This window comes from Neovison vison, chromosome 9, assembly GCF_020171115.1.
Source record: "Neovison vison isolate M4711 chromosome 9, ASM_NN_V1, whole genome shotgun sequence".
Classification (NCBI taxonomy): Eukaryota; Metazoa; Chordata; class Mammalia; order Carnivora; family Mustelidae; genus Neogale; species Neogale vison.
The window spans coordinates 37,670,231-37,697,830 of NC_058099.1; the positions used below are offsets into that span (position 1 = coordinate 37,670,231).

A 27,600-nucleotide genomic window follows, 5' to 3' on the forward strand; every position below is an offset into this window, starting at 1 on the left:
CAGCTCTTTCCAACCCCCGCCTTTTTATAGGTTTTATGTATTTATTTGACAGAGAGAGAGAGCACAAATAGGCAGAGAGGCAGGTAGAGAGAGAGAGGGGGAAGCAGGCTCCCCACTGAGGAGAAAGCCCGATGTGGGACTCAATTCCAGGACCCTGAGATCATGACCTGAGCCAAAGGCAGAGGTTCAACCCGTTGAGCCACCCAGGCATCCCTACCTCCCTCTCTTGACACAGCTGGTTCTCTTGGGTTTGGCTGGACACATCTAGGTCTCTGCTCCCCCTGGCTATTGTTTGAAGAGAGGCCTAGAAAAGTCTCTTCTAGTCATAACTATATCCTGAGTAAGATTTGTGGCAATGGAGTGAGTGTGGTCTTTTAACATCAAATGTCTGTTGAAACACCTGTCTGTGCAAGGCTTTGCTGTGGGAGATAGACAAATGAATGGTTCCTGCCCTCTGGAAATTAATTCTTTTTTTTTTTTTTTTAAAGATTTTATTTTTATTTATTTTTAAAAATTTTTTTATTGTTTATAAACATATATTTTTATCCCCAGGGGTACAGGTATGTGAATCGCCAGGTTTATGCACTAAGATTTTTTTTTAAAGATTTTATTCATTTACTTGACAAAGATCACAAGTAGGCAGAGAGGCAGGCAGAGAGAGAGGGGGAAGCAGGCTCCCCACTGAGCAGAGAACCCAATGTGGGGCTCGATCCCAGGACCCTGAGATCCATGACCCAAGCCGAAGGCAGATGCTTAACCCACTGAGCCACCCAGGTGCCCCTGGAAATTAATTCTAACACAACACATACATTTTAAAAATTACCTGGCTTGGTGAATTTCCTTCTTAGTAATTAACTTGCTGATTTCCACTGAATCGCCAAGCTGCATGTCTGTTATTTTAGAGGCCATGGAAATAGCAGCTATTCTGAAGTATAAAAAAGAAAGGAAGAAAAGGCATTGCAGTTTCACAGGAGTGTCCTAATACTAGGTATATAGAAGACTTCCAATCGAATCTATGCTGGACAATTTGTGGGTGTCAGAAACCTACATACTATGAACTATCCACACGCTTCTGTCCTATCTCCTTAAATTCTAAGTAGCTCCATTAGAAGCAATGAGACAGTCTGTTCAATCCCCCTTGCATATCTAGGCCAATGCCTGGCATTCAGTCAGTATTCAAACGCACTAATGTCAGAGCCACTCTGATGTCTTCTTCTTAGTCCAAAAATCCTATCTCCATGACACATCTCTGCATGTAATCAGAGACAAATACAACCACCCATCCCTAACACCTTCATCTCCTTACTGAGATCCCTTTCTGGCCACCCAGTCCCAGGATTTAAGGAGGCTACAAAGACAATTCAGAGAATAGTCAGAAACCCCCACTACAGAAGAGGAGCACAGGACTTTTCCTGGCTGTGCCACCACAAGAGGAGGGATGTTAAAGCAATTCATGAAACTTCAGGATATCTTCCCTTCTGACCCCATGGCATAATAAGACCAGAAGGGAGAGAGACAAAGAAAGAGGAGGAAAAGAAAAAAGATACTTTACAAATGAAAGTTAGGGAAGGAAAGGGACACAAAGCAGTACTTTTTTCTTTGAACCAGAAAAACTAGATTCAGGAAATTTTACTTCATTAATTAATTATTTTTAGAAAACTTTATTTTAAACAACTTTTCAGGGGGCACCTGAGTGGCTCAGTCAGTTAAGCATCTGATTCTTGATTTCAGCTCAGGCTGTGATCTCAGGGTCATAGGATGGAGTCCTGTGTCAGGCTCTGCACTCAGTGGTGAGTCTGCTTAAGATTCTCTCTCCCTGGGGTGCCTGGGTGGCTCAGAGGGTTAAGCCTCTGCCTTCAGCTCAGGTTATGATCTCCGAGTCCTGGGATTAAGCCCCACATCAGGCTCTCTGCTCGGCAGGAAGCCTGCTTCCCCCTCTCTGCCTGCCTGCTTGTGATCTCTCACTCTCTCTCTGTCAAATAAATAAATAAAATCTAAAAAAAAAAGAAAAAAAAAGATTATCTCCCTCCACCCCTCCCACCACTCCCAGCTTGTGCACAAATTTTCTTTTCTATTAAAAAATATTTATTTAGGGCGCCTGGGTGGCTCAGTGGTTAAGCCGCTGCCTTCAGCTCAGGTCATGATCTCAGGGTCCTGGGATCGAGGCCCACATCGGGCTCTCTGCTCAGCAGGGAGCCTGCTTCCTCCTCTCTCTCTGCCTGCCTCTCTGCCTGCTTGTGATCTCGCTCTGTCAAATAAATAAATAAAATCTTTAAAAAAAAAAAAAATTTATTTATTTATTTATTTGAGAGAGAGAGAGAGAGCGCTAAGGAACACATAAGTGGGAGGGAGAAGGAGAGAGAATCTGAAGTAGACTCCACGCTGAGTGCAGAGCCTGACTCGGGGCTCTATCCCATGACCACTAAATCACGATCTCAGCTGAAACCAGGAGTCAAACACTTAATCGACTGAGCTAACCAGGCGCCCCTGCACAAGCTCTTTCTAAAAAAAAGAAAAAACTTTCCAAACTTGACAAAAGTTCCAAGGACTCGACAATAAACATATGTATACACATGTGTACCTTCTGTAAACTGAGATCCACCACTGTTAGTTAACATTTAAGTAGCACTAACCTTTGATAAGTACTGGAAGCTTCAGAGCAAATCATCATCTCTTTTCTTCGTCCACATTCACACTGCAGCTCTATCTGCAATAAGATTAACATGGAGGGACTTTTAGCACATGGAAACCATAGGAATAGGCAGGTTTCACTTTTTTTTTTTTTAGAAGATTTTATTTATTTATTTGAGAGAGAGACAGTGAGAGAGAGTGTGAGAAGGGAGAAGGTCAGAGGGAGAAGCAGGCTCTCCATGGAGCTGGGAGCCTGATCTGGGACTTGATCCCAGGACTCTGGAATCATGACCTGAGCTGAAGGCAGTTGCTTAACCAACTGAGCCACCCAAGCATCTGGCAGGTCTCACTTTTAAAGCCTCTCTCAAATCAAACCATGGCAGAGGATACAATGAGTGTCTACCCTTCAGGATGGAGGAAGCTAACCATGCATGCAAACTGATGTGGTAGTTGACATGCTAGGAGGGAACAGTTCATTCTACGATGACTCTTTCTGGGAATTACTACTGGCCTTACTTAACCCTACCTGAAGGGGCAGGCCTAGAATGAGGTTTTTACCACTGAACCTGGCCAGGACCATCCAAAGCCTAATCAAGTCCACCTCATCCATCTGCTTTCATCTCCTCAGGGAGGCCTTGCTTAGATCCCTCAGAACAGACTAAATAGCCCACTCCCATGTTCTTACAGCGCCCTCTACAAAGGTGTAATTTCTTGTTCACCACAGTCATGATTCGTTATCTGAGTAAGGAGGCAGTATCTGTCCCAACTCACGGAAGCGAGCGTGTGTTTCCTGTTTACTGGTATAGCTCCAGCACCTAGCAAAACATCTTGCACAAAATACCTATATATTTGTTGAATAAACAGAGCAGGCAATCTGAGTCTCTCTTCAGAATCTGCTCTAAGGCAGAGAGACCAGGTCAAGTGGCACTGGGTACCTCCTGAACTAAAAGGCCATTTCAAGCTGGGCACAGAAATCTGTGTAATTTATTCCACCTTCCTCTTGCTAACTTAACTTGAGGTACCTTGCAACCAATGACTTCTGATTAGAATGTGGGCCCAGGTGCCTCTGCAAGCAGTTCTGGACTCACTAGCAGCCCTAGAAGCACAGTCAACGCCCTATCTGGAGCCAGAAATACGCACCTTGGCTTTACAAGCAGTCATGGGGCAGGGTGAGCTGGGGTGGCAGGGCGCCATACACGGGTGGCCACAGTCAGCTCTGGGGGTGGTGCACGGCTGCTTGCAGGCCTCGTCCACAAGACATTCTCCTTTGTGACAGAGTCTCTGACACTTATGCATCCCACATGGTAGCGTGGCACTGCAGGGTAATCCGCAAGAGATATCAGCCAGGTGACAGGGGATGTTGCTTCGTAACTAGGAGAAACAGAAGTAGCCAGATTCTTATCTCCACGTGGGATTTGAGATGAGTTTTAACTTCGTATTTAAACATTTCTGAATTTTCAGAAAGTTACTTTTATCTGAAAAAAATTAGGCTGATATTCAAAATTTGAAAGGTTAGCTGGAAAATAAACAAATATGAACCTTATTTAATAATACTTGTTATGATCCAAAAGAATTTGTGCTAGAAACTAAGTGTGACTTAAGATATATACTTCCCAGGGTGGGTAACAAGTACATGACACCAGGGATGTGTCATGTACTATAGGGAGTATCTGAAAATGCTATGACCAACTGAGAGGATCAGATGATCCCCGCCCACTTCTACCCCCACAACCTCCCTGCAACTCTGTGCAAACAGCTAGAGCACTGAGCTGACACATGAACCCTTAGGGCTGGGGACACCCTTGACCCAAAGTTTCAAGACTGCTGGCAGGACTATTTTATATAAATACATCATCAACTCTCCTCACATCTCTGGACTCATGGTCTCCATAGCTTTAAGCAGCTTTGTCACTTAAAAAATTAAGGGGCAACATGCCATGAAACCCCAAACTCATTTTTTAAATCTTCCAGGATTCCTTCCTCCAGGAAAAAGATGCTGGAATTTTATTTCTGTGGGACCAAAACTTACTCTTATACATTCACTCAAATTCTTTTGAGAACCCTCAAAATGAGGAATATACTTGGACTCTAGGGACACATACCTTTTACTCTTGAAGAGGCGTCCAAAGTCTAGGACATACATGCTTCTAATTGCTTTAGAACCATTTTAGAAGTATTTTGGTAGACTGTAGTTCCCAATTACTAAAAACCTACTTACACTACTGCCAGGGCCTAGAGATAATTTTTTTTTTTGAAGATTTTATTTATTTATTTGACAGACAGAGATCACAAGTAGGCAGAGAGTCAGGCAGAGAGAGAGGAGGAAGCAGGCTCCCTGCTGCGCAGAGAGCCTGATGTGGGGCTCAATCTCAGGACCCTGAGACCATGACCTGAGCCGAAGGCAGAGGCTTTAACCCACTGAGCCACCCAGGCGCCCCTAGAGATAATTTTTGCACACGCTCTATCCTCTGTTGTCCCCTCCCCTCATCACTTGCCTACCTTCTCATTATCCTTTAGGAGGTCACTTCCTCTACAAACACCTTCCCTGGGTGTGGGATCCTTCCATCCTGCTCAGTACTTTGTACTTCCCCTGCCACTGCACTTATAATTGACTGTTTAAACACCTGCCTCCTGACCCACAGAGAAGGCTCTACAAGGACAGGAGTCACACCTATCTTGTTCTCTTCTGAATCACTTGAACCAGGCCTGTTACACCTAGCACTTAGTAGGTATGCAATAAATATTTATCACATGAAGTCCAAATGAGTCATCAACACAAAGATAATACATGGATGTCTTAGAACGGGTACTCTCAAAAAAAGTGAGATTTATAGAGATTTATAAGGACTATAAGATTTATAAGGACTATGACTTGAGAACCACTCACAGGAAATAAGGGGAAAAAATATGTCCATCAAGATAAAGATACTGAGGGGAGCCTGGGTGGCTCAGTGGGTTAAGCTGCTGCCTTCAGCTCAGGTCATGATCTCAGGGTCCTGGGATCGAGTCCCGCATCGGGCTCTCTGCTCAGCAGAGAGCCTGCTTCCTCCTCTCTCTCTCTCTGCCTGCCTCTCTGCCTACTTGTGATCTCTCTCTGTCAAATAAATAAATAAAATCTTTAAAAAAAAAAAAGGTTACAAATAGTATAATCTTTTTTTTTTTAAACATGGGCTCCTTTGTGGGCATGGGTCTTGGAACTCACAACCCTGAAATCAAAACCTGAGCTGAGATCAAGAGTTGGACACTTGAGTGAATGAGCCACCTAGACACCCCATAAAAACCATATGAACTTAATAGAGTATGAGAAACTATGTGTCACATATGCCTGATAATCTAGGCACAAGAATGTTAAGAGTATTTCTTTCTGGACTGCAGAATTGTATATTCTTTTTTTTTTTTTTAAAGATTTTATTTATTTATTTAACAGAGAGAGAGAGAGAGAGAGATCACAAGTAGGCAGAGAGGCAGGCAGAGAGAGAGGGGGAAGCAGGCTTCCCGCTGAGCAGAGAGCCCCATGCGGGGCTCGATCCCAGGACCCTGAGATCATGACCTGAGCCCAAGGCAGAGGCCCAACACAGAGCTACCCAGGCGCCCCCAGAATTGTATATTCTTAATTGCTTACAGTGAATATGCATTTTTTAAAATAAAGAATTTTTAAAAGTGCTTCCAAGGGTCTATAGTCAATGGTGCCAAATAAGCTTACAAGTTGAGAATGAGGATGAAAGTCCTTCATAGTAGTGGCATTGCAGAGGCATAGATGAACCTGGAGGAAGGTGTTTTGATCCAGTGGCCAGGACAGGAAGCTGCACAGGGCATAGAGGAAGGAACAGTGGCAGGTGGTGCAGAGACCACCTCCATGGGTGCTCTCACTGTAACACCTTTACCCAGGCTAGCAACCTCTTCCATGCTAGTTAACCTAAAAGTTGTCTCTGAACACAGCCCACATTTTCAAGGCCACTGACTTTCACTTGATTGCAACCAGAGTCAAAATGATAGCAAAGAGGCTCAAAATACTGCCCACTGTATGATTTCATTCATGTGACATTCCAGAAAAGGCAAAACTACTGGGACAGACAGATCACTGGTTGCCAGGGCCTGGAGACAGAAAGCAAAATAACTACAGAGACATGAAGGAATATTTGGGGGTGCATGAACTATGCTACATCTTGACTGTGGTGGCAAATCCATGACTATACTAAAGTTTTTGTCAAAATTCAAGGACCTGAACACTTAAAAGAGCAAGTCTTCAATTTTTTTAGATTTGTTTATTTTAGGGAAAGAGAGAGAGCAAGAGCATGCAAGCGAGGGTGGGGCAGTTGGCGGCGGGGGTGGGGGGGTGGCGGAGAGAGAGAGAAGTAGACTCTATGCTGAGCGCGGAGCCTGATGCAAGGCTCGATCTCATGACCCTAAGAGATCATGACCTGAATTGAAACCAAGAACTGGATGCTCAACTGAGCCACCTAGGGGTCCTGGATTCTTCTATTTCTTCAACCAGCATTTAGCCACAGCGTGGTGGTAGATAAATTTTATTTTATGCAAATTATATCTTAATTTTAAAAAATAAAAAAGTGGCAAAAGCAAAACTCTACTTCTTGGAATGTACTTTTACTTTGAGAAACAATAAGACTAACAATTCCAAAAGTAATTCAATTATAAATCTCTAGCTGGAACAATAAACACTTGAGAGAGAAAACTTACCTCGTGTTTTCCCATGCACCATTTCTGAGTTAGGAAAGTACAAGGGGGACACTTCTCTTCACTATGACAAGAATGATACACTGTTAAAAGAGAAAGGAAATTAGGAATTATATTTAGGAATAATGTTCAAATAAAGCCACATAAACTAGGGCACCTCAGTGGCTCAATTGGTTAAGCATCTGACTTTGGCTCAGGTCATGATCTCAGGGTCCTGGGATCGGGGCCCACGTCAGGCTCTCTGCTCAGTGGAGACTCTGTCCCTCCCCCCCAACCCCGGTTGTGCACGCACTTTCTCTTTCTCTCAAATAAATAAATCTTTAAAAAAATAATAAAGCCGGGGGCGCCTGGGTGGCTCAGTGGGTTAAAGCCTCTGCCTTCGGCTCAGGTCATGATCTCAGGGTCCTGGGATCGAGCCCCGCATCGGGCTCTCTGCTCAGCAGGGAGCCTGCTTCCTCCTCTCTCTCTGCCTGTCTCTCTGCCTGCTTGTGATCTCTGTCAAATAAATAAATAAAATCTTAAAAAAAAAAAAAAAAGCCATGTAAACTATTATATATGTTATAATGATATATAACATGGAGCTTTAAAGTTTAGAAGCTGTTTTATTTTATTAAAGATTTTATTTATTTATTTATTTATTTATTTATGTATTTGAGAGAGACAGACAGCATTAGAGCGGAGGGGGAGGGGCAGAGGAAAAAAAGCCTAATGTGGGGCTCAATTCCAGGATCCTGGGATCCTGACTTGAGCTGAAGGCAGATGCTTAACCAACTGAGCCATCCAAGTGCCCCTCCTGGGAGTACTTTTCAAAATGGAAAACAGGAAAGTAAAAAGTAGGTGCTTTAAAGTGTTGAAGGATGAGCATGAGTGAGAAAAAGAAACCTCCACTGAGGCAGGGCAGACACATGAACAGGGAAGCAGAGAGGGAGGCAGTTTCTCAACTCATCTCCTTCGGCACAGCCTCTGGTCTGTCCATTCTACTCATTCTTTTGGCCCTACCTTACATGGCAATTGCTCACTTTTGCTTAGCTATCTTTACTACTCATTCCATCTGACATGCTCCCGATTTCTCTCAATTTCCCTGCTGCCTGTAAGAGACAGTTCATCTGGGGATGCTTGGGTGGCTCATGGTCATGATCCTAGGTCCTGCGATTGAGCCCCATGTTGGGCTCCCTGCTCAGTGGAGAGCCTGCTTATCTCGCTCCCTCTGCCTGCCTCTCTGCTTACTTGTGTTCTAGCTCTCTGTCAAATAAATAAATAAAATCTTTAAAAAAAAAAAAAAAAAAAGAGTTCATCTGAACTCACCTCCTACAACAAAGCCTTCCTTGGCTGACCATACCTGACCTTGAGCTCTCTTATACTCCCTGATGTCTGAGATCTTTTACAGATGGTTTGCTACCATATTATCTGGCCCATTTTCATGTAATGGTTGGTTGTGTCATGGGCATGTAACTACCACCCTCTTCCTCTTGGGAAGAATGTAAGAATTTCTAGGTCATCGGCTACTTTTTTCTTCCTCTGAACCTCTCTGTGTCTGATGCCATGTTAGATATACATCACTCAGAGACCAGTTAAATGAATGTTGAACAAATGCAGGCTAAAACAACACACCTCATAAATGGTTAAGTTCTCACTATGGACATTAACCACCAGGATGTGGACTTCATCTGTATCATCTGCAAGTGAGTATAAAGGAGGAAGGGGGTAAGTACTGGCTTGGGCACTTAATTCATGCTGGTGTAAACACTGAAGTATGGGCTTGCAGACTAAGCTGGGAGGGCCATCCTAAGGTCCCCAGGAAAGGAGGGACTTTTTCATGAAGAATTCACTTAAAATTCTATTTTACTCTATTAACTTAAAAAACTGAGAACTGGTTGCCTATTTGTCAGTCTGATTCTGGAATTGAGCCCCACATTAGTCAGTCTGAATCTGGTGACTGGAGTTATTTCAGGTTTGCCTCTGGGACTTGGTAAAATGAAATGATGAGCCCAATATGGTCCCAGAGGAAAGCCAGTAACTAGACTGGACAGAAAATGGATGATGTTAAGTAGCTACAGGCCTGGTATCTCCAGCAGTTTATGAGAGAAGATTTGGAATCAACTTAATTGTCCAGCAACATGAGACTAAGTTATGGTCCATCCCCATAGCGCACCCCCTTAACTATTAAAAATCTATACTGTAGAGGGGCACCTGGATGGCCCACTTGGTTGAGAGTCAACTCTTGGTTCTGGGTTGAGATTGATCCCTGCTTCGCATCGGGCTTGTGTAAGCAGGGAGTCTGCTTAAGATTCTCCCTCTCCGGGGTGCCTGAGTGGCTCAGTGGCATCGGCTCAAGTCATGGTCCCAGGGTCCTGGGATTGAGCCCCACATCAGGCTCTCTGCTTGGCGGGGAGCTTGCTTCCTCCTCTCGCTCTGCCTGCCTCTCTGCCTACTTGTGATCTCTGTCAGGTAGATGAATAAAATCTTAAAAAAAAAAAAAAAAAAAAAAAGATTCTCCCTCTCCCTCTGCCCCACCTACTCATGCGTGCCCTCTCAAATAAATAAATCTTGAAAAAAACCTATGTTGTAGAAAAATATTCACTGGTGAGAAAAGAGATTCAAAATACAGTAAGAGGAGAAAATCTAGTTAAAATAAATTCAGTGGGATCTCACTTTTATTTTATGCAAAGGAAAAAAAATGCAAATATATATTTTTGCCCATGGAAAAAAAGCACCAAAAAATACTAGTATATAGTAAGGTGTAATTCCTGCAAGGTGGGATAATAGATTGTTTAATTCCAATCTTTTGACTTTATTGACTTTATCTCACTCTCTTTCTTTTTATATAATAAACACACATTACTTCCATAACAATAGCAACAACAAAAAACAAGTAGCTTTCAATTTTGCAAAAAGATGCTCAACCATGAAATATACATCCAGATTGGAGGCAATGAGAAAAGAAGAAAAGTCCCCGCAAGGTAAGACCAGATGGAGATTCTCCCAGCTTTTCAGGTGTGTGTGACATCCACAGAGTACAGATATGGAGGGCACTGTGATTCCTAGCTGTGGCCCAGATCACACACTCACCTTCACAGCAGCAGCCCCTGAGAACAGGGAACAAGGGGTGGCAATCACAACATGACCTCAGAGCAGTGAAGACAGTCATGCTACCTTGGAAATGACACAGTGCAAGCAGGCTGTGAGGTGCAGAGGAAGGAGCTGGGACCCACCTGGATGGTCACATTCATGGACTCTGGCGCAGGTCTGGGTACACTCAGGGGGTCTGGTACCACAGGGAACTGGCGGGTAGATCACTGATGCACCACAGTGGCAGGTTAGTTCATCAAAACCTGATGGAGAGGTGGGTGAAACAAAACAACAACCTGAGTTTGGGATATGCCTACACATATTCACACAGACACAAACCACACACACTTTTATTTTTGGCTTTTTTTTTTTTTTTTTTCCCCTAAGGGGACAGCTTTTTTCACAAAAGGTTTTTTTTTTAAAGTTGAGCTGGTGCCAAAGGAGCAGAAAGGTACGTTACTTGCAACAAACTTTACTTTCGCATGTATTTTATAGACAATAGATCTATAAACCATCTCTCTTTTTTTTTTTTTAAAGATTTTATTTATTTGACAGAGATGACAAGCAGGCGGGGGGGGGGAAGCAGGCTCCCCATGGAGCAGAGAGCCTGATGCGGGGCTCGATCCCAGGACCCTGGGATCATGACCTGAGTTGAAGGCCGAGGCTTTAACCCAATGAGCCACCCAGGCGCCCCTAAACCATCTCTTTTAAGAGAATAGGAGACTTCTACTAAAGTATAGTTTTTTTTTCAAACTCTTGGTTAGAAAAATGGATAGGGATTATGAAAGCCACAGATAATTAGCAAACATACAAAAATATGCATTTGAATAGAAACCTCAGAGAGACACTGAAGCCATTAAAAAAATTTTTTTTTAATTTAAAGATTTTATTTATTTATTAGCGAGAGAATGAGAGTGGAGAGGAGCAGAAGAAGAAGCAGGTTCCCTGTTGAGCAGGGAGCCTGATGTGGGGTTTGATCCCAGGACTGCAAGATCATGACCTGAGCTGAAGGCAGATGCTTAACTGAATAAACCATCCTAGGGCCACCCTGCCACAAAATTCTTATAGGTATAATCAACATGTGTCATGTTAGAAATATGAAGTTGAGGGAGCCTGGGTGGCTTAGTGGGTTGAGCCTCTGCCTTCGGCTCAGATCATGGTCTCAGGGTCCTGGGATCGAGGCCCACATCGAGCTCTCTGCTCAGCAGGAAGCCTGCTCCCCATCTCGGTCTGTCTGCCTCTCTGCCTACTTGTGAGCTCTCTCTCTCTCTGTCAAATAAATAAATAAATAAGTAATTCTTAAAAAAAAAAAAAAAGTATGAAGTTGAAATGAAGCACAGAGCTGCATTCAGGTTCATGATGCACAGTTCCCAAGGTAAATCAAAATGATGACTCACACTGGACAGTTCCAACAAGCAGCCCACCTCAAGAGCCCTCCTAATTCCAAACCCACTGTTCTTCTCCAGTCAGTACTCTTTCCACCAAACCCTTCAGAGGCTACACAATGTGGCAGAAAGAGCCCTATAAATACAATCAAGAGACTTTGGGTTCAAGTCCTAGACCTACTACTTACCTGCTAAGTAATTGTGAGCTGATAATTTTTTTTTAAGATTTCATTTATTTGACAGAGAGAGAGACAACGAGAGAAGGAACACAAGTAGGGGGAGAAAGAGAGAGAAGCAGGTTGCCCACTGAGCAGGGATCCCGATTTGGGGCTCGGAACCTGGGATCATAATCTGAGCCGAAGGCAGATGCTTAAGGACTCAGCCACCCAGGTGCCCCAGTGTGGGCTGGTAATTTAACCATTCTCAACTTTTTATTGGTGAGGAGGCTTATCCACTTAACAAGCTTATTATGAGAAGTAGCTATGTAAAGGGAATGGGGCTATGTAAGTTGTTTTCATGGAATCCATGTGTGTGATTTATTTATTTATTTTTAAAAGATTATTTGACACAGAGAGAGAGAGAGAATGATCGGGGGAGCATCAGAGGGAGAGGGAGAGGCAGATTCTCCACTGAGCAAGGAGTCTGATGTGGGGCTCAATCCCAGGACCCTGAGATCATGACCTGAGGCTGAAGGTAGATGCCTAACCGACTAAGCCACCCAGGTGCCCCCACGTGTGTGATTTTTATTAAAACACTGACACAACTCTTCTTGAAAATGAAGTAGGCCTAGCATTCTAGCAAAGACATTTTGGTAAATCTTGATCTAAGCCAATCTTTTAATGTAGCAGTTCTCTAAATGTGCTGTTGATTCCTAAGGGTCCCTGAGCTCCTTTCAGGGAATCCATAAGACCAAAATTTTATTTATTTATTTATTTATTTGACAGAGAGAGAGATCACAAGTAGGCAGAGAGGCAGGCAGAGAGAGAGAGGAGGAAGCAGGCTCCCTGCTGAGCAGAGAGCCCGATGCGGGACTCGAGCCCAGGATCCTGAGATCATGACCTGAGCTGAAGGCAGCGGCTTAACCCACTGAGCCACCCAGGCGCCCCATTATTATTATTATTATTATTTTTTTCCAATTTATTTATTTTCAGAAAAACAGTATTCATTATTTTTTCACCACACCCAGTGCTCCATGCAAGCTGTGCCCTCTATAATATCCACCACCTGGTACCCCAAATTTTTTTAAAGATTTTATTTATTTGACAGAGAGATGGTGAGAGCAGGAACACAAGCAGGAGTAGTGGGAGAGGGAGAAGCAGGCGTCCTGTCGAGCCAGGAGCCCACGTCAGCATAGTGGGGGAAAAAAAAAAAACTTAGTCTTATTAGGTACCCCTTGGGGCACAGTTGCTTAATGACTAAGCCACTCAGGTGCCCCAAGGGGTACCTAATAAGACTAAGATTTTTTCCCCCCACTATGCTGACATTTGCATTGATGGTGCAAAAGCAATGGTTAGTAAAACTACCATGGCTTGGGACGCCTGGGTGGCTCAGTTGGTTAAGCAGCTGCCTTCGGCGCAGGTCATGATCCCAGTGTCCTGGGATCGAGTCCCACATTGGGCTCCTAGCTTGGCAGGAAGCCTGCTTCTCCCTCTGCCTCTGCCTGTGCTCGCTTGCACTGTCTGTCTCTCTCTGACAAGTAAATAAATAAAATCCTAAAAAAAAAAAAACCAAAACAAAAACACTGCCATGACTTTAGCACAGATCAAGGCAGTAGTGCCAAACTATAATATGGTATTTTTCACTGCCAAGCACTTAGAATAAATAAAAAATGCTAGTTTCACTTAAGCAAGTCCTTGATGGGGCACCTGGGTGGCTCAGTGGGTTAAGCCTCTGCCTTCAGGTCATGATCTCAGGGTCCTGGGATCAAGTCCTGAATCAGGCTCTCTGCTCAGCAGGGAGCCTGCTTCCCCCCCACCTCTGCCTACTTGTGATCTCTCTCTGTGTGTCAAATAAATAAATAAAAATCTTGAAAAAAAGAAAGTCCTTGATGAAGCAGTAAAGAAAAAATAAACCTAGCTCTTAAATATATGTCTTTTCCATTATCTGTGAAACAGAGTGGGAAATCTGCATAAAGCACTTTTGTTGCATATTAAAATATAACTGGTTGTTTCAAAGAACTGCACTTGTTGGAGTAGTAAGCTAGAATGCCCTTTTTACTCAAAATAATTACTTACAAGCTATGGTTATTTAGACTTAGGCATTTGGCATACTTTTATCAAAAATTACCCAAGTGAGCCTATCATTTCAGGAATGCCAACTTTGCTGCTAGTGATAAAAGCTTTCAAGCTTTCAAGTGAAAACAGAATTTTGGAAAGTATGTATTTACCACTGTGAGCTTGACAACTTCCTAATACTTTTCCTAAGACCAAGACCTTTCTGGTTAGGTTGGTAGATATATTAATAAATGTACATTTTAAATATTGTAATATAAAATTTTTCACTAATTCAAAAATTTGCATAACACAGTGAATAATTCATTTCCAAATGATCAATATATGATGCTTTCAAATCGTGCATGGGTAAAAGATCCATTCGAAATACAAGAAAAACCAATGAATTTTAATGTGACAGAGAACAAAAACTAAAACCCTGACTCAAGTCCTTTCTGAAATGAGGCTCAGGTTTGGTGTAATTTCAAAAAAAAGAATATTCACCATTATTACACCTTCTTTTTCCACTATATGTGAGGCCAGATTATTTCATTTCCTTCAACTCTATACTGCAACAGATTAATGTATAAACAGATATGAGACTCCAACTATCTTTTATTAAATCAAGTATCTGTTCTTCTAGTTAAAAAAAAAGTTTTAAAAATATGTCACTTAAGGGTGTCTGGGTGTCTAAGTTGATTAAGAAACTGCCTTCAGCTCAGGTCATGATCCTAGGGTCCTGGGACTGAGCCCCACCCACACTGGGCTCCCTCCTCAGTGGGGAGTTTGCTTCCCCCTCGGCCCCTCCCCGATGACTCAAGCTCTCTCTCAAATAAATAAAATCTTAAAAAAAAAAAAAAAAGAAGTCATTTATGTTAATATGCAATGAATATATTACCTTTTTTTAAAAAATGATTTTTATTTATTTATTTGTCAGAGAGAGAGAGAGAGAATGAAAACAAGCAGGGACAGCTGAAGGCAGCAGGAAAAGCAGGCTCCCCACTAAGCAAGGAGCCCGATGCAGGACTTGATCCCAGGACCCTGAGATCATGACCTGAGCCGAAGGCAGAGGCTTAACCCACTGAGGCACCCAGGCGGCCCCTCTATATTACCTTTTTTGCTTTTTCCCCTTAAATATTTGTATAGGACTGCCTCCTGGCCCACCATCTTTCTTTTCTTTTTTTAAAAAGATTTTATTTATTTATTTTGACAGAGATCACAAGTAGGCAGAGAGGCAGGCAGAGAGAGAGGAAGGGAAGCAGGCTCCCTGCTGAAGAGCCCGAGGCGAGGCTTGATCCCAGGACCCTGGGATCATGACCCAAGCCAAAGGTAGAGGCTTTAACCCACTGAGCCACCCAGGTGTCGCTATACTACTATTTTAAAAAAGATTTTATTTATTTGAGAAAGAGAGGATGAGTGGGGGGAAGGACAGAGGGAGAAGCAGGATAAATAAAACCCTTAAAAAAATTTCTCAGTTTTAATTTCTAATATGGTAAACAGATATAAATCACATAAAAAGAGCTCTTTGAGGGTCCTTGATATTTTTTTTTTTTAAAAGATTTTATTTATTGGGGTGCCTGGGTGGCTCAGTGGGTTAAAGCCTCTGCCTTTGGCTCAGGTCATGATCCCAGGGTCCTGGGATCTGCTCAGCTGGGAGACTGCCTCCTCCTCTCTCTGTCTGCCCCTCTGCCTACTTGTGATCTCTGTCTGTCAAATAAATAAATAAATAAAATCTTTAAAAAAAAAAAAAAAAAATATATATATATATATACACACACACACTAAGCCTGAACTTCTGGAAAACTTTTTTTTTTTTTTGGTGCAAAATGGTGGTTTATTAAAGCACGGGGACAGGACCCGTGGGCAGGAAGAGCTGCTGCCTGGAAAACTCTTATAATAAAGCATACAGTGAAGACACTCACTGGCTTGCCAGCATGACTGGCAGTTCCCACGATGACAAGGTTCTTCACATCTATGAAGGCCACAACGGAGTTTTCTCCCACAAATCAAAGGACACTTGTGCTCCTTATCCTACAAAGAGATTCATATTTGTTTGTAAAATTATCTCCATTTATACTTTCCACAAACAACAAGAAGAGTAATAAAAAAGGCTCTCCACATTTACGGTGAAATGATGTTTGGGATTAGCCTCAAAATAATCAGAGGGAGTAGGTTTGGATGTGGATGAAATAAGATTAGTTAAGAGCTGGTCATTACTAAAGTAGGATGTTGGATATGTGAGACTCTCTGCTTTTGTATATGTTTGAAATTTTTAATAAGAGAAAGTCTTTAAGCCTTCAAATACTGATTTATAAGTAAGTCTTGATATGTTGTGCAATTTTATCACTCTATATCTTGTTAATATGTCAACTTTAAAAATAACAATTACATACAAGATACATATATAGATGAGTATACACATGTGCTACTTTGGTACTGGCACTGCTGCCTTGTTTATACATAAAACACACATGTACAACATGGTAACATATTACTGCTGGGCAGTGCTTTATATAGTTCCATATAAGTCAATTATTCAGATAACTGAAACGTGCTCCTTTCAAACTGCCCTACTCATTTTGCCTACTGACCTGATCCATATTGTATGTGAAACCCAAAGCCTGACTTGCTAAGACCAGCCCAGTCTGTATGTTGGGACAGCACATAATCTCCTGTGGAGGACTGTATGCTCATCTGGTGATCTTGAGTTCTGGAGCCTGAGGCCTTCTGTCTTTCTTCTTTCTGTCTTTCTCCCATATTGCCACAGGCTGACCTGGCTAGGACCTAAAATGGCCTGTCTCTTTAGGCAACTCTCTTACTGCTGCCCAGGGGCTCCTCCCAGTGATTTCTAAATCTGGGCTACATTCCAGATGGCTGAGGCTTCTAGATGCCCAGTCCTTGGATGAATGCAATCTGACTGTACCTAATGATAGGTCCACTTACCACACAGCAGATCTCATTACATTTATGCCGTCCACACAACCGTTTCTTGTTACACCGCTTATCACACATAAATGTAGCATCTGCTGTGGCCAATTAAAAAGAAAAAAAAAAAAGGGCAAGGATATGAACATTCATTCAGCAAATATTTGAGTGACTACAAGCTGAAAAAATAAAAATGTAATAATGTAAATAAGTTAGTTATGGTGAAAATACATATAAAAAGATACTTTTCATTTGTCAGTCTGTCAAAAAAAGACAATGGAAGACTGAGTAATATTCATTATGGGTGAAGGTATAGAGAACAAGGCACACTCAGTGGATAGGAGTATAAAGTTTTGGTATACATAGTATCCATCAAAAATTTCAGTGGAAATTCTATCTTAAGGAATCATTCCTACATATATACTTTCAAAAGTGGCAAAAAAAAAAAGTGGCTAGAGCACCAAAAGCACAAGCAACAAAAGAAAAATAAAAACAAATTGGGATAGATCAAAATTAAAAGATTTTGTGAACCAAGGACACCATTAAGAAAGTGAAAAGACAGCCCACATAACAGGTGAAATGATTTGCAAATAATCTATCTATACAGGCCCAGGATCCAAAATACATAAAAACTCTTACAACTCAAAGAGAAACTACCCAATTAAAAGACGGCAAAGGACTTAAAAAGACTATTTTCCAAAGATTATAAATGGCAAAGTACCTAAAAAAATGTTCAGCGTCACTAAGGAACAAATGAAAACCATAATGACATATCACTTTATATATATTTAGGGAAGCTATAATAAAAAAACAAACAAACATAAAAACCAAAACCAAAACAAAACAAAAAATAAGTGTTGGAGAGAATGTGGAAAAACTGAAACCCTCAGACACTATTGAGGGGAATGTAAAATGATGTAGCTGCTACGGAAAACTGCTGTGGCAGTTCTCCAAAAAATTACACACAGAATTACCATATGATCCAGCAATTCCACATGTAGGTACATATCCAAAAAAATTTTAAACAGATATTTTATTTATTCTTTTTTTTAAAAGATTTTATTTATTTATTTGACAGAGATCACAAGTAGGCAAAGAGGCAGGCAGAGAGAGGAGGAAGCAGGTTCCCTGCTGAGCAGAGAGCCTGATGCAGGGCTCAATCCCAGGACCCTGAGATCATGACCTGAGTGGAAGGCAGAGGTTTTAACCCATTAAGCCACCCAGGTGCCCCAAACAGATATTTTAACCAAAACTTGTGTACAAATGTTCACAGTAGCACTAATCGTAACAGCTGAAAGATCAAAACCACCCAAATGTTTGTCAACAGATGAACGGATAAATAATTGTGATATATTCACACAATGAAATATTATTCAGCCATAAAGAGGAACGAAGTTCTGATATGTGCTATAACATGGATGAATCTTGAAAACATGCTTAAGTGAAAGAAGCTAGGTATAAAAGGTTACATATTATATAAGTCCATTTATATCAAGTACTCAGAATAGGTAAACCCAGAGACAGAAAGCAGATTAGCGGTTCCCAGGGGTTTGAGGGATGAGTGAGTGAGGAGTGAAAACTTAATGAAAACAGGGTTTCCTCCTGGGGTGATGAAAATGTTTTGGAACTAGACAGAGATGACAGCTGCACACAACACTGTGAATTTACTACACGCCACTGAATTGTGTACTTTAAAACGTTCTGTTCTATGTTACGTGAATTTTATCTCAATTTTAAAAAATGGGCTAGGTACTGAAGTGTTTTTGGGTGAAATAATGTTCGAGATTTGTTTTCAAAGTACTCTAGTGAAAATAAAAAGTAGAGAAGGGAGGGATGGGTGAAACAAAAAAGGAAAAATGCTGATAACGGATGATGGGTGACAGGTTTATTATACTAATAATAGTATAGTAGGGGTTTATGATACTAATCTTTCTACTCTTACTTGTGATTGAAATCTCATCTTAAAATTTTAAAACATCAGACAAGATGGCTACTGCATTATCTGTAATGGGGAAAAACTGCAGACAACCTGAATGATCACCCAAAGGGCAATGGTGAACTATAGGACGGCATCCCCACATACAGAATACTGAGAGGGAGAGCTATATACACTGACATGGAAAAATGTCTTTGATATATTACTGAGGGAAAAAACCCAAGGTGAAAACAGCATGTTTAGTATAAACCTAAGTTTAGAGGAAAAAAAAAAAAAACACTAATGGGTCTGTGTATACATCTAAATGAATAGAGAAGGGGCGCCTGGATGGCTAAGTGGGTTAAGGTTTCTGCCTTCGGCTCAGGTCGTGATCCCAGGGTCCTGGGATCAAGCCCTGCATCGGGCTCTCTGTTTGGCAGGGGGCCTGCTTCCCTTCCTCTCTCTCTGCCTGCCTCTCTGCCAACCTGTGATCTCTGTCAAATAAATAAATAAAATCTTAAAAAAAAAAAATGAATAGAGAAAAAGATCTAGACCCATACCCAAGAAACTAATAACTTTTTCATCAGGGAAGTGAAACTAGGAGGGGAAAATTGGGTTAGGGTATATTTTCACTTTATATTGTTTTTGTTTTTTTACTTTAAAAGTGTATTAGTGTTATTTTTTCAAATTATGTCTTTAATAACCAGAATTTTGATTGTGGGCTTAAGGCGGATATTTCTAGTCCCCTCCCAAATAGCCATTCCCCGCCTCCTTAAGGCTAACAGAGCCTTAATTTTCTTCAGAAATTGGGTGCCCACGTGCTCCTCAGTTCAAGGTTGACTGTAGAATAGTCTATCTACCCTGTTAATTCCATTCCCCTTGTTAATATCTGGTTTAGGCAGGAACATGTGATACAGAGTATACTAAGAGCCTCTCAGGACTGTTTTCCTTGCTGGTAAGAAGGAAGGGAAGCTTGGGGCACCTGGGTGGCTCAATTACACACCAGACTCTTGATTTTGGCTCCAGTCATGATCTCAGGGTTGTGAGATCAAGCCTCAAGTTGAGCTCTGTAGTCAGTGGGGAGCCAGCTTAAGATTCTCTTTCCCTCTGTGCCTCCCCACCTCACTTGCTCTCTTTTGGGGGGAAAAAACGAAGAAAGGGAAGCTTAAGAATCTCTTTCCTTTAGATATTTTTGGGTAAGATATGTGGATTTGCTGTAGCTAACTTACACCCATGAGGAGAAAACCAAAAAAATCAGAGGCTGACTTTCTGTCCTGGAATCATGAGGCTGGAACTACCCAAGCCTGGACTTGTTCTGCCTCCATACTTCCTATTATGTGAAACAGTAAACTCCCTTACTGCTGATGTTACTTTTCCCTGGGTTTTCAGTACCTGCAAACAAAAGCATCTTAACCCAATACAGCCTTCTTCCTGGCCAGAATAACAGCTTTTATTTTGTACACATTTAAATTCCATCACTTTTCCAAGAAGGTTTTCAGGTGGCTTACACAAAAGACTATGAGATGGTTAGCAAAGGACAGAATCATAATAGTATGGAATGTCAGATCAAGGACAGAGGAAGAAAGAAAATGGTAGTCCTCAAGGCTAAGAAGGCTGCTGGCTGAGTATCTGTTCCAGGTATGCAACAGTCATATCAAGCCTTATGGGGATCAAGCATCAGGGTTAGTGTGTAAGAAGTTTACTGTATTAGGTATTCACCTTCACCCCTACTACCATCATTTTATTATGAAAATTTTCAAACATATAAAGAAGTTGAAACAACTTTACAGTGACTATCCACATGCCCATTACTGAGATTCTATCACTACTTTTTCACATATCTACCATTCTATTTATCTTAATATTTGATGCATTTCAAAAGTCAGCTGCAGATATGAGTACACTTACCCTACCCTAATTTTAGCATTTCATTAACTAGAATTCAATTTATGATTTTTACTTTTCTTTTGAGGTAAAAGTTATATACAATGAAATGCACAAATCTTAAGTGTACCTTTACTAAGCTATGACAAATACATAACCCAAACCCCTTTCAAGATAAAGAACAATTACTTTTATCCCAGAATGTTTCCTCTTGTCCCTTCCCAGTCATACCTTCACTTTTGAGACTGGTACATGGAAGCTCCTATGGAAAAAGGAAAAAAAAGGTAATAGTAACTCCTTTAGGAATAAATGAAACGACACAACTATAGTATAGTGCTAAATGTAGCATGTATATCCTAAATATCCTGTACTTCCCTGGCAGTCACTTATTGACTATCTGTCTGGAACTAGGTTAGCTCAGTCTCTGTATTAATATGCTTTACTCACAACAGGGCTCCAGGTTTCCTGACACTTCATAATATAATTGTACAATCTTTGTGGTCTGGCCTCCTAATTTAAAGTAGACAAGGAATTATAAAATCTGAGTGGAAAGAGGGGCTGCTAAAGGTATACAAAGCAAAGAAAAATAATTGCATGGCAAGGATAGACAGAAAAAGCCATAAAAAGCAGAAAATGTGAAAATAAGTAATAATGTAGTACTAGAAGCAAATAGCTCAACACACTTGAGAACAGCCCTGACATTGCTGAAATGCAGCAAAGAAGAATACAGTAGTCGTCCAGTATTCAAAGTATTAATAAAGTAATTCTATATGAATGACCCCAAAGATCACACGTAACTTGCTGAGGCACAATCCCAAGTAACAGGTGTGGAGGGGCAGCTGTGTGGGAGCAAGCCAGTCATCTGGGGGACAGGGAGCCTGGCTGCCTACCATCTACAGCTGAATTTGTCTTTGATGTCACTCACAGGTTGCTATGTACTCAGAAACTAGCAAAATGATAAAAATATGCTTTCTTAGTGAAAATGACCCTGAAAAGAGGCAGCTGCTAGAGCTGAAAAGAGAGGTAAAAAGGTCTAAAAAATGGAAGATTCTGGCTAGAAAGATGTTTTAGATAAATTCGCTGGCTAGGTTGGATGATAAAAAAAAGTTCCCCATATGTTTTCTAGAATCCTGAGTAGCCTCATGTAAATTGCTTGAGAGAATGTTCCAGTTAATGCAAACACTGGACTATAGAGTAGAAATGACATGCTAGAGTGGTATCTATAATTGCAGGGAAAGGCAGAGCTCCTATAGATTCCTAAAATCAGAATGAATTACCAACAAAGACTTAAATACAGTACTTTTTGTTAAGAGGTAGTAAGATGTAGCATACATTTTTCAAAGACCCCCACCAAAGTGATTAAAAGAAAACCACCACTGAAGCTTTAAGAAGTAAGTTTTATTTATCTAGACAACTCACTTCCAGGGGCTGAGGGTGGCCTAGTCAGTTAAGCGTTTGCCCTTGTTTGGCTCGGATCATGATCTCAGGGTCCTGCAGAGCCCTGGAGTTGGGTTCCCTGCTCAGTGGGGATCCTGCTCCCTCCGTCTCTCCCCTACCCATGCCTTCTCTCGCTCTTTCTCTCTCAAATAAATAAAATCCTAGTTTAAAAAAAAGGAAAAAAGGAAACTTACTTCTAATAGAAAAGCTCATTCCATTACAAAAGACATTTCATGAAAAATTTGGCTAGACAACACGGCGATGATCAACAGTTTCAAAGAGATTTTTCACTTTGTCAAAATGTTTCAACAGAATTCATACTGATAGTGAGTGGCTCCAGCAATTTTAGAATAAAACTTATATGCAAAAATTCTATTTACATGGGGCGCCTGGGTGGCTCAGTAGGTTAAAGCCTCTGCCTTCGGCTCAGATCATCATCCCAGGGTCCTGGGATCGAGCCCCGCATCGGGGGGTCTCTGCTCAGCAGGGAGCCTGCTTCCCTGCCTACTTTTGATCTCTGTCAAATAAATAAATCTTAAAAAAAAAAATTCCATTTACACACAGCTTTTCATGAGTATACTCACTGCCATGGGATCCACTATTAGAGGGAGTGAGGAAGGACAGTGAATGAGAAGCAAAAAAGTGGAGAAATGAGATTGCGGGGAGAAAGAAGCAAAATGACCGTAGCCATTGCTAGCTCACACGCCCCAACCCTGCCTGTACGTCTTGGTCACAAAGAGCACCTCTGCGCATTACTAAAATTGTGATTACTACCTCACAGTACTTCACAGTCTTCAAGGCACTGTAGCTGACATTCAAAATATCTCTACTGCCCCATGTACTCCGCAGTTTCTTTCAGAGAAGAAACACAAGGGGAGCCTGGGTGGCTCAGTCAGTTAAGCTTCTGCCTCTGGCTCAGGTCATGATCCCAGGGTCCTGGGATTGAGCCCCATATGGGCTCCCTGCTCAGCAGGGAGCCTGCTTCTCCCTCTCCAGCTCCCCTGTGCTTGTGTTCCCTCTCTCACTATCTGTCATAAATAAATCTTTATTAAAAAAAAAAAAAAGAAAAAAAAAAAAGAAACGCACACAACTTTTGCCACATGTAAACCACGTTATTTTTACATTTTTATTCTAAAGCTTACCTAATAAGCTAGCTCCCAGTTTATGGACTATATCCTCAGAATCATTTGCAAGTCAGCAGCTACCCAGACCTTGGGCTTGCTAGCAGTGACTATGCACTGAAAGTGGGTCAGAAATGACAGACTTATACTTGGTATGTTCTCCAAGTTGGATTACCCAAAGACTTCCACAGCAAGGCTCCTGCCTTTGGTTACAAGCAAAGGAATCGTAAAAATGGTAAGATGTCCCTTTTCTAACCAAGGGGCCAATAAAAACTGCCCTGGGCAGAAAGTAGAAAGTTCTATAGTTAAGAATTAACCTTCCTCAAAGGATGGTTGGCTTCAGGGAGGTAATCTCTAAACCTTTGGAATATCATGCCTGACAGAGGAGTAGCATGTTTGCCTGAGGCCTTGGGTCATCACACAGTGTAACATAATTTAGGGTACAGGCTGGCTATACTGAAAAATCTTAAGGTGGGGAATGGCTACACCACAAAGACCAATGATGTACTTCATGGTAGGACTTTGGGTCACACAGTAACTACAGACCTCTGGTGACACTGAAGATTGATATCAGCCACATGGGCAGTCAACCATGTGTACACAATGCAACCTAAGTAAAAACTGCACACCCAGGCTTGGGTGACCTTTCCTGGTTGGCAAAACTCCATGTATATTATTACCAACTGATGTTGAGAAAGTAACATTGTTCCAACTCCACAGGGAGAGGACAATTAGAAGCTTCATACTTGCTATTTCTTGGACTCTGCCCTGCATGTTTCTTCCTTTGGGTGATTATTAATCTGTAACCTTCTCCCATAATAAACTGTAAGCGCGATTCGATTATAACAGCTTTCAATGAGTTCTGCTGAGTCCTTTTAGTGAATTATCAAACCCTGAGGGTGGTCTTGTGGACACTGGACTTGCAGTTAGTATCAGAATTTAGGGTGGTCTTGTGGACTATTCTAATAGAGCAGTTGTCTAAACTCTTGCAGTGGGTATCATAAATGAGGGTGATCTTGTGGACAGTGTTCTCTCCAACTTCTTAGTTAGCTAACATCTTGTAGTAATGCTTTTGCTCTATACCAGCATCTAGCATTATCACCACTTGTATTTGGTAGAGCTATCTGTATGCTTGCTTAGCCCCATTACTGGTCTCTGAGCCTGGAATGCTACTTCCCTCTACCCCCAATACCTACCCTACAACTGACCCCTGGTTGCTGTCAGCATATACTGGCTGGATTGAATGAATCATACATAGTATGATAGGAATAAAACATTATGATGTTATATTGATTCCTCCCATCCCATCATCACTAATTTAAAAGGTATGGGTGATAATTCTAACGTTGTTTATGATTTACCTTTGTTCTGAAAGAGCATCTGCAGGAAATAACTGATGTACGAGAGCATGGTCCACAGTCTCCTTCATGGCAGAGTTTTTCGCAGGTATGAATGAAATCTTTAAAAAAATGAAAAGACCTAGGAATGAACATTGCAAGTACTCATTTTCAGACTTTCAAGTTCACTAGCCGCATTAGTCTCCTAATTCTATGCCCTGCAACTCCAGAATCAGAGTTGAGGGAAGAAGAATGTGTTCGATGCCTCGTCCCTTATCTTTCCTTCATCTGGCAGGCTGGGCCTTTTACAGCAAAGGCAGTGCTCAGAATTAGTCACTGGAATAGCCTCTGGAATGCATAATGCTTTGCCTAAGTCAAAAATCAGTTCTGACTTTCTTTAGGCCTCAAGCCTCAAGACTAGACTTGAGAATATCCTTAAAATTAGAGCCATGGATGACTTTACTGAAGTACTCTTGACTCTGAAAATCTGGGGATCATAAACAATCAGAAACCATGATCCATAACTCATTGACTCCAGCTCTGCGACTACCTGATGGTAAGAGACCCACCATTCATTCTGCTAAACTAGGTTTAGGACAAATCCTGTTTCAAGGACCCCTCGGGGATCAGCCACAGTCTCTATGGCTGCTATTTAAATGTGTTTCTTTCCATCCTTTTATTTTTCAGCCTAGTTTTATTTTTAACTCTAAAGTCAGTTTTCAAAGATACCACATAGTAGGATCTTGTGCTTTTAAAAAAGTTTTGGTTGGATAGCCTCTGCTTTTTAGTAGTTTAATCCATTGACACTAATGTTATTATTGACACAGTTGGATTATATCTGCCTTTAACTTTCACTTTTCTGTACGCCTCATGTCGTTTTTGTTACTCTAATCCTCCTTTACTGCTTTCTTTGGCATTAAGTTAATATTTTCTAATATAACATTTTTTCTCATTTAATGGTATTTTGCACTATTTTAAGGGCTTTTTTTAGGTTTTTTAAAAATTATTTTTATTAACATATAATGTATTATTTGCCCCAGGGGTACAGGTATGTGAATCATCAGGCTTACACAATTCATAGCACTCACCATAGCACATACCCTTCCCAATGTCCATAACCCAACCATCTCTCCCTAACTCCCCCACCCTCCAGGAACCCTGTTTGTTTTGTGAGATTAAGAGTCTCTTATGGTTTGTCTCCCTCCCAATCCCATCTTGTTTCATTTTTTTCCTTCCCTACCCCTCAAACCCCCGCCCTGCCTCTCAATTTCCTCATATCAGAGAGATCATATGATAACTGTCTTTCTCTGATTGATGGGGGTGCCTGGGTGGCTCAGTGGGTTATGCCTCTGCCTTCAGCTCAAGTCATGGTCTCAGGGTCCTGAGATCAAGCCCCGAGTTGGGCTCTCTGCTTAGCGGAGAGCCTCCTCCCCCCCCCCCCCTCTCTGCCTGCCTCTCTGCCTACTTGTGATCGCTCTCTCTGTCAAATAAATAAATAAATAAACCTTAAAAAAAAAATCGTCTTTCTCTGATTGACTTATTTCGCTCAGCCTAATACCCTCTAGTTCCATCCACGTCATTGCAAATGGCAAGATATCATTTCTTTTGATGGCTGCATAGTATTCCAGTGTGTGTGTGTGTGTGTATCTTCTTTATCCATTAATCTGTTGATAGACATCGAGGTTCTCTCCATAGTTTGGCTATTGTGGACGCTGCTGCTATAAACATTTGGATGCATGTGCCCCTTCAGATCACTACATTTGTATCTTTAGGGTAAATACCCAAGAGTGGGATTGCTGGGTTGTAGGGTAGCTCTATTTTCAACTTTTTGAGGAACCTCCATGCTGTTTTCCAGAGTGGCTGCACCAGCTTGGATTCCCACCAACAGTGCAGGAGGTTTCTAGGGGGATTATTTTATGAATAGCTGTTCTAGGGCTTACCATACACATCTTATCAGAATCTACTTCAGATTTATACAAATTAATTCCAGTGAGATATAGAAGACTTATGCCTAGGTAGCTCTATTTTCGCTTCTTTTTGCTTTATTGTTGTATATGTCTACATGTTATAAACCCACAAATACATTATTAGATTACTTTCTATAATTTCTATTAAAGCTGAGAAAAGGAAAACAAGCATATATTCATGGTTTGTAGTACTGATCATCTTATCTACCATTTCTGGCTTTCTTCATTTGTTCCTACTGATCTGAGGTACCACCTGGTACTATTTCCTTCCTCCAGTACAGTAAGTTTGGTCCCATCCACACCCTTTGTGCTCTTACTGTCAAATGTATTTCCATATCTTATAAGCCTAACAATATAATTATACATTATCTTATACAACCACTTCTTAAGTCAGTTGCAAAGAGAATATGCATTTACACTGTCCTTTAAAATTACAAAATTACTGTTACTTTTTGATTTTTCATATGAATTTAAATCTGGGTTTATCTGCTTTTATCCTGAAGAGCTTCCTTTAGTGTTTATTATGAAGTAATGTACTAGCAATAAATTCTCTGCTTTTATTTTCATTTTTGGAAGACAGTTCTGCTGGACAGAAGCTTCCCAGCTGGCAGTTCCCCGCGCACCCCTTCCTCCAGCATCTGAATAGTTCATTCCAGTGTCTTCTTATTGTGATATAGTATTCTCCATTGATTCTGTTGAGAAGTCTGCTATAATCTTACAGGGGGGTTTTCTTGTATGTGAGGAATCCTATTTCTCTTGCTTTCAAGATTTTCTCCTTGTCCTTGGCTTTCAGCTTTTTACTTATGTCTAGGTGTCAATCTCTTGGAATTTATCTTATTAGGTAAGTTGAGCTTCTTGGATACAGAGATTAATGGTTTTCAATAAACTTGAAAAGTTTTCAGTTATTCCAATACTTTTGCTTTCTACCATTGTGATATTCCCCTATACATATGCTTACGGGCTTAAAAGTGCACTGCATTTGTATGAGGTGCCATTCACTTTTCTTCATTCTATTTGCTCTCTG

The 27,600-nt window shown here is 41.3% G+C and overlaps 1 protein-coding gene across 5 annotated transcripts in view; it reads right to left on the minus strand.

The window, feature by feature from the left end:
• NFX1 (nuclear transcription factor, X-box binding 1) overlaps positions 1-27,600 on the minus strand; it is an 81,081-nt gene that overhangs the window by 12,010 nt on the left and 41,471 nt on the right. The window contains exons 10-18 of one of the 5 annotated variants that reach the window (XM_044265525.1): positions 24,634-24,731; positions 20,946-20,976; positions 16,934-17,013; positions 15,913-16,021; positions 10,539-10,658; positions 7,330-7,409; positions 3,772-4,002; positions 2,634-2,707; positions 824-925 (exon numbers count right to left, since the gene is read on the minus strand). In XM_044265525.1, coding sequence (XP_044121460.1) covers positions 824-925; positions 2,634-2,707; positions 3,772-4,002; positions 7,330-7,409; positions 10,539-10,658; positions 15,913-16,021; positions 16,934-17,013; positions 20,946-20,976; positions 24,634-24,731 — 925 coding nt within the window. Of the gene's footprint in view, positions 1-823; positions 926-2,633; positions 2,708-3,771; positions 4,003-7,329; positions 7,410-10,538; positions 10,659-15,912; positions 16,022-16,933; positions 17,017-20,903; positions 20,977-24,633; positions 24,732-27,600 lie in introns of all 5 variants that reach the window. The other 4 variants (XM_044265524.1, XM_044265523.1, XM_044265522.1 and 1 more) reach the window with 4 other exon arrangements.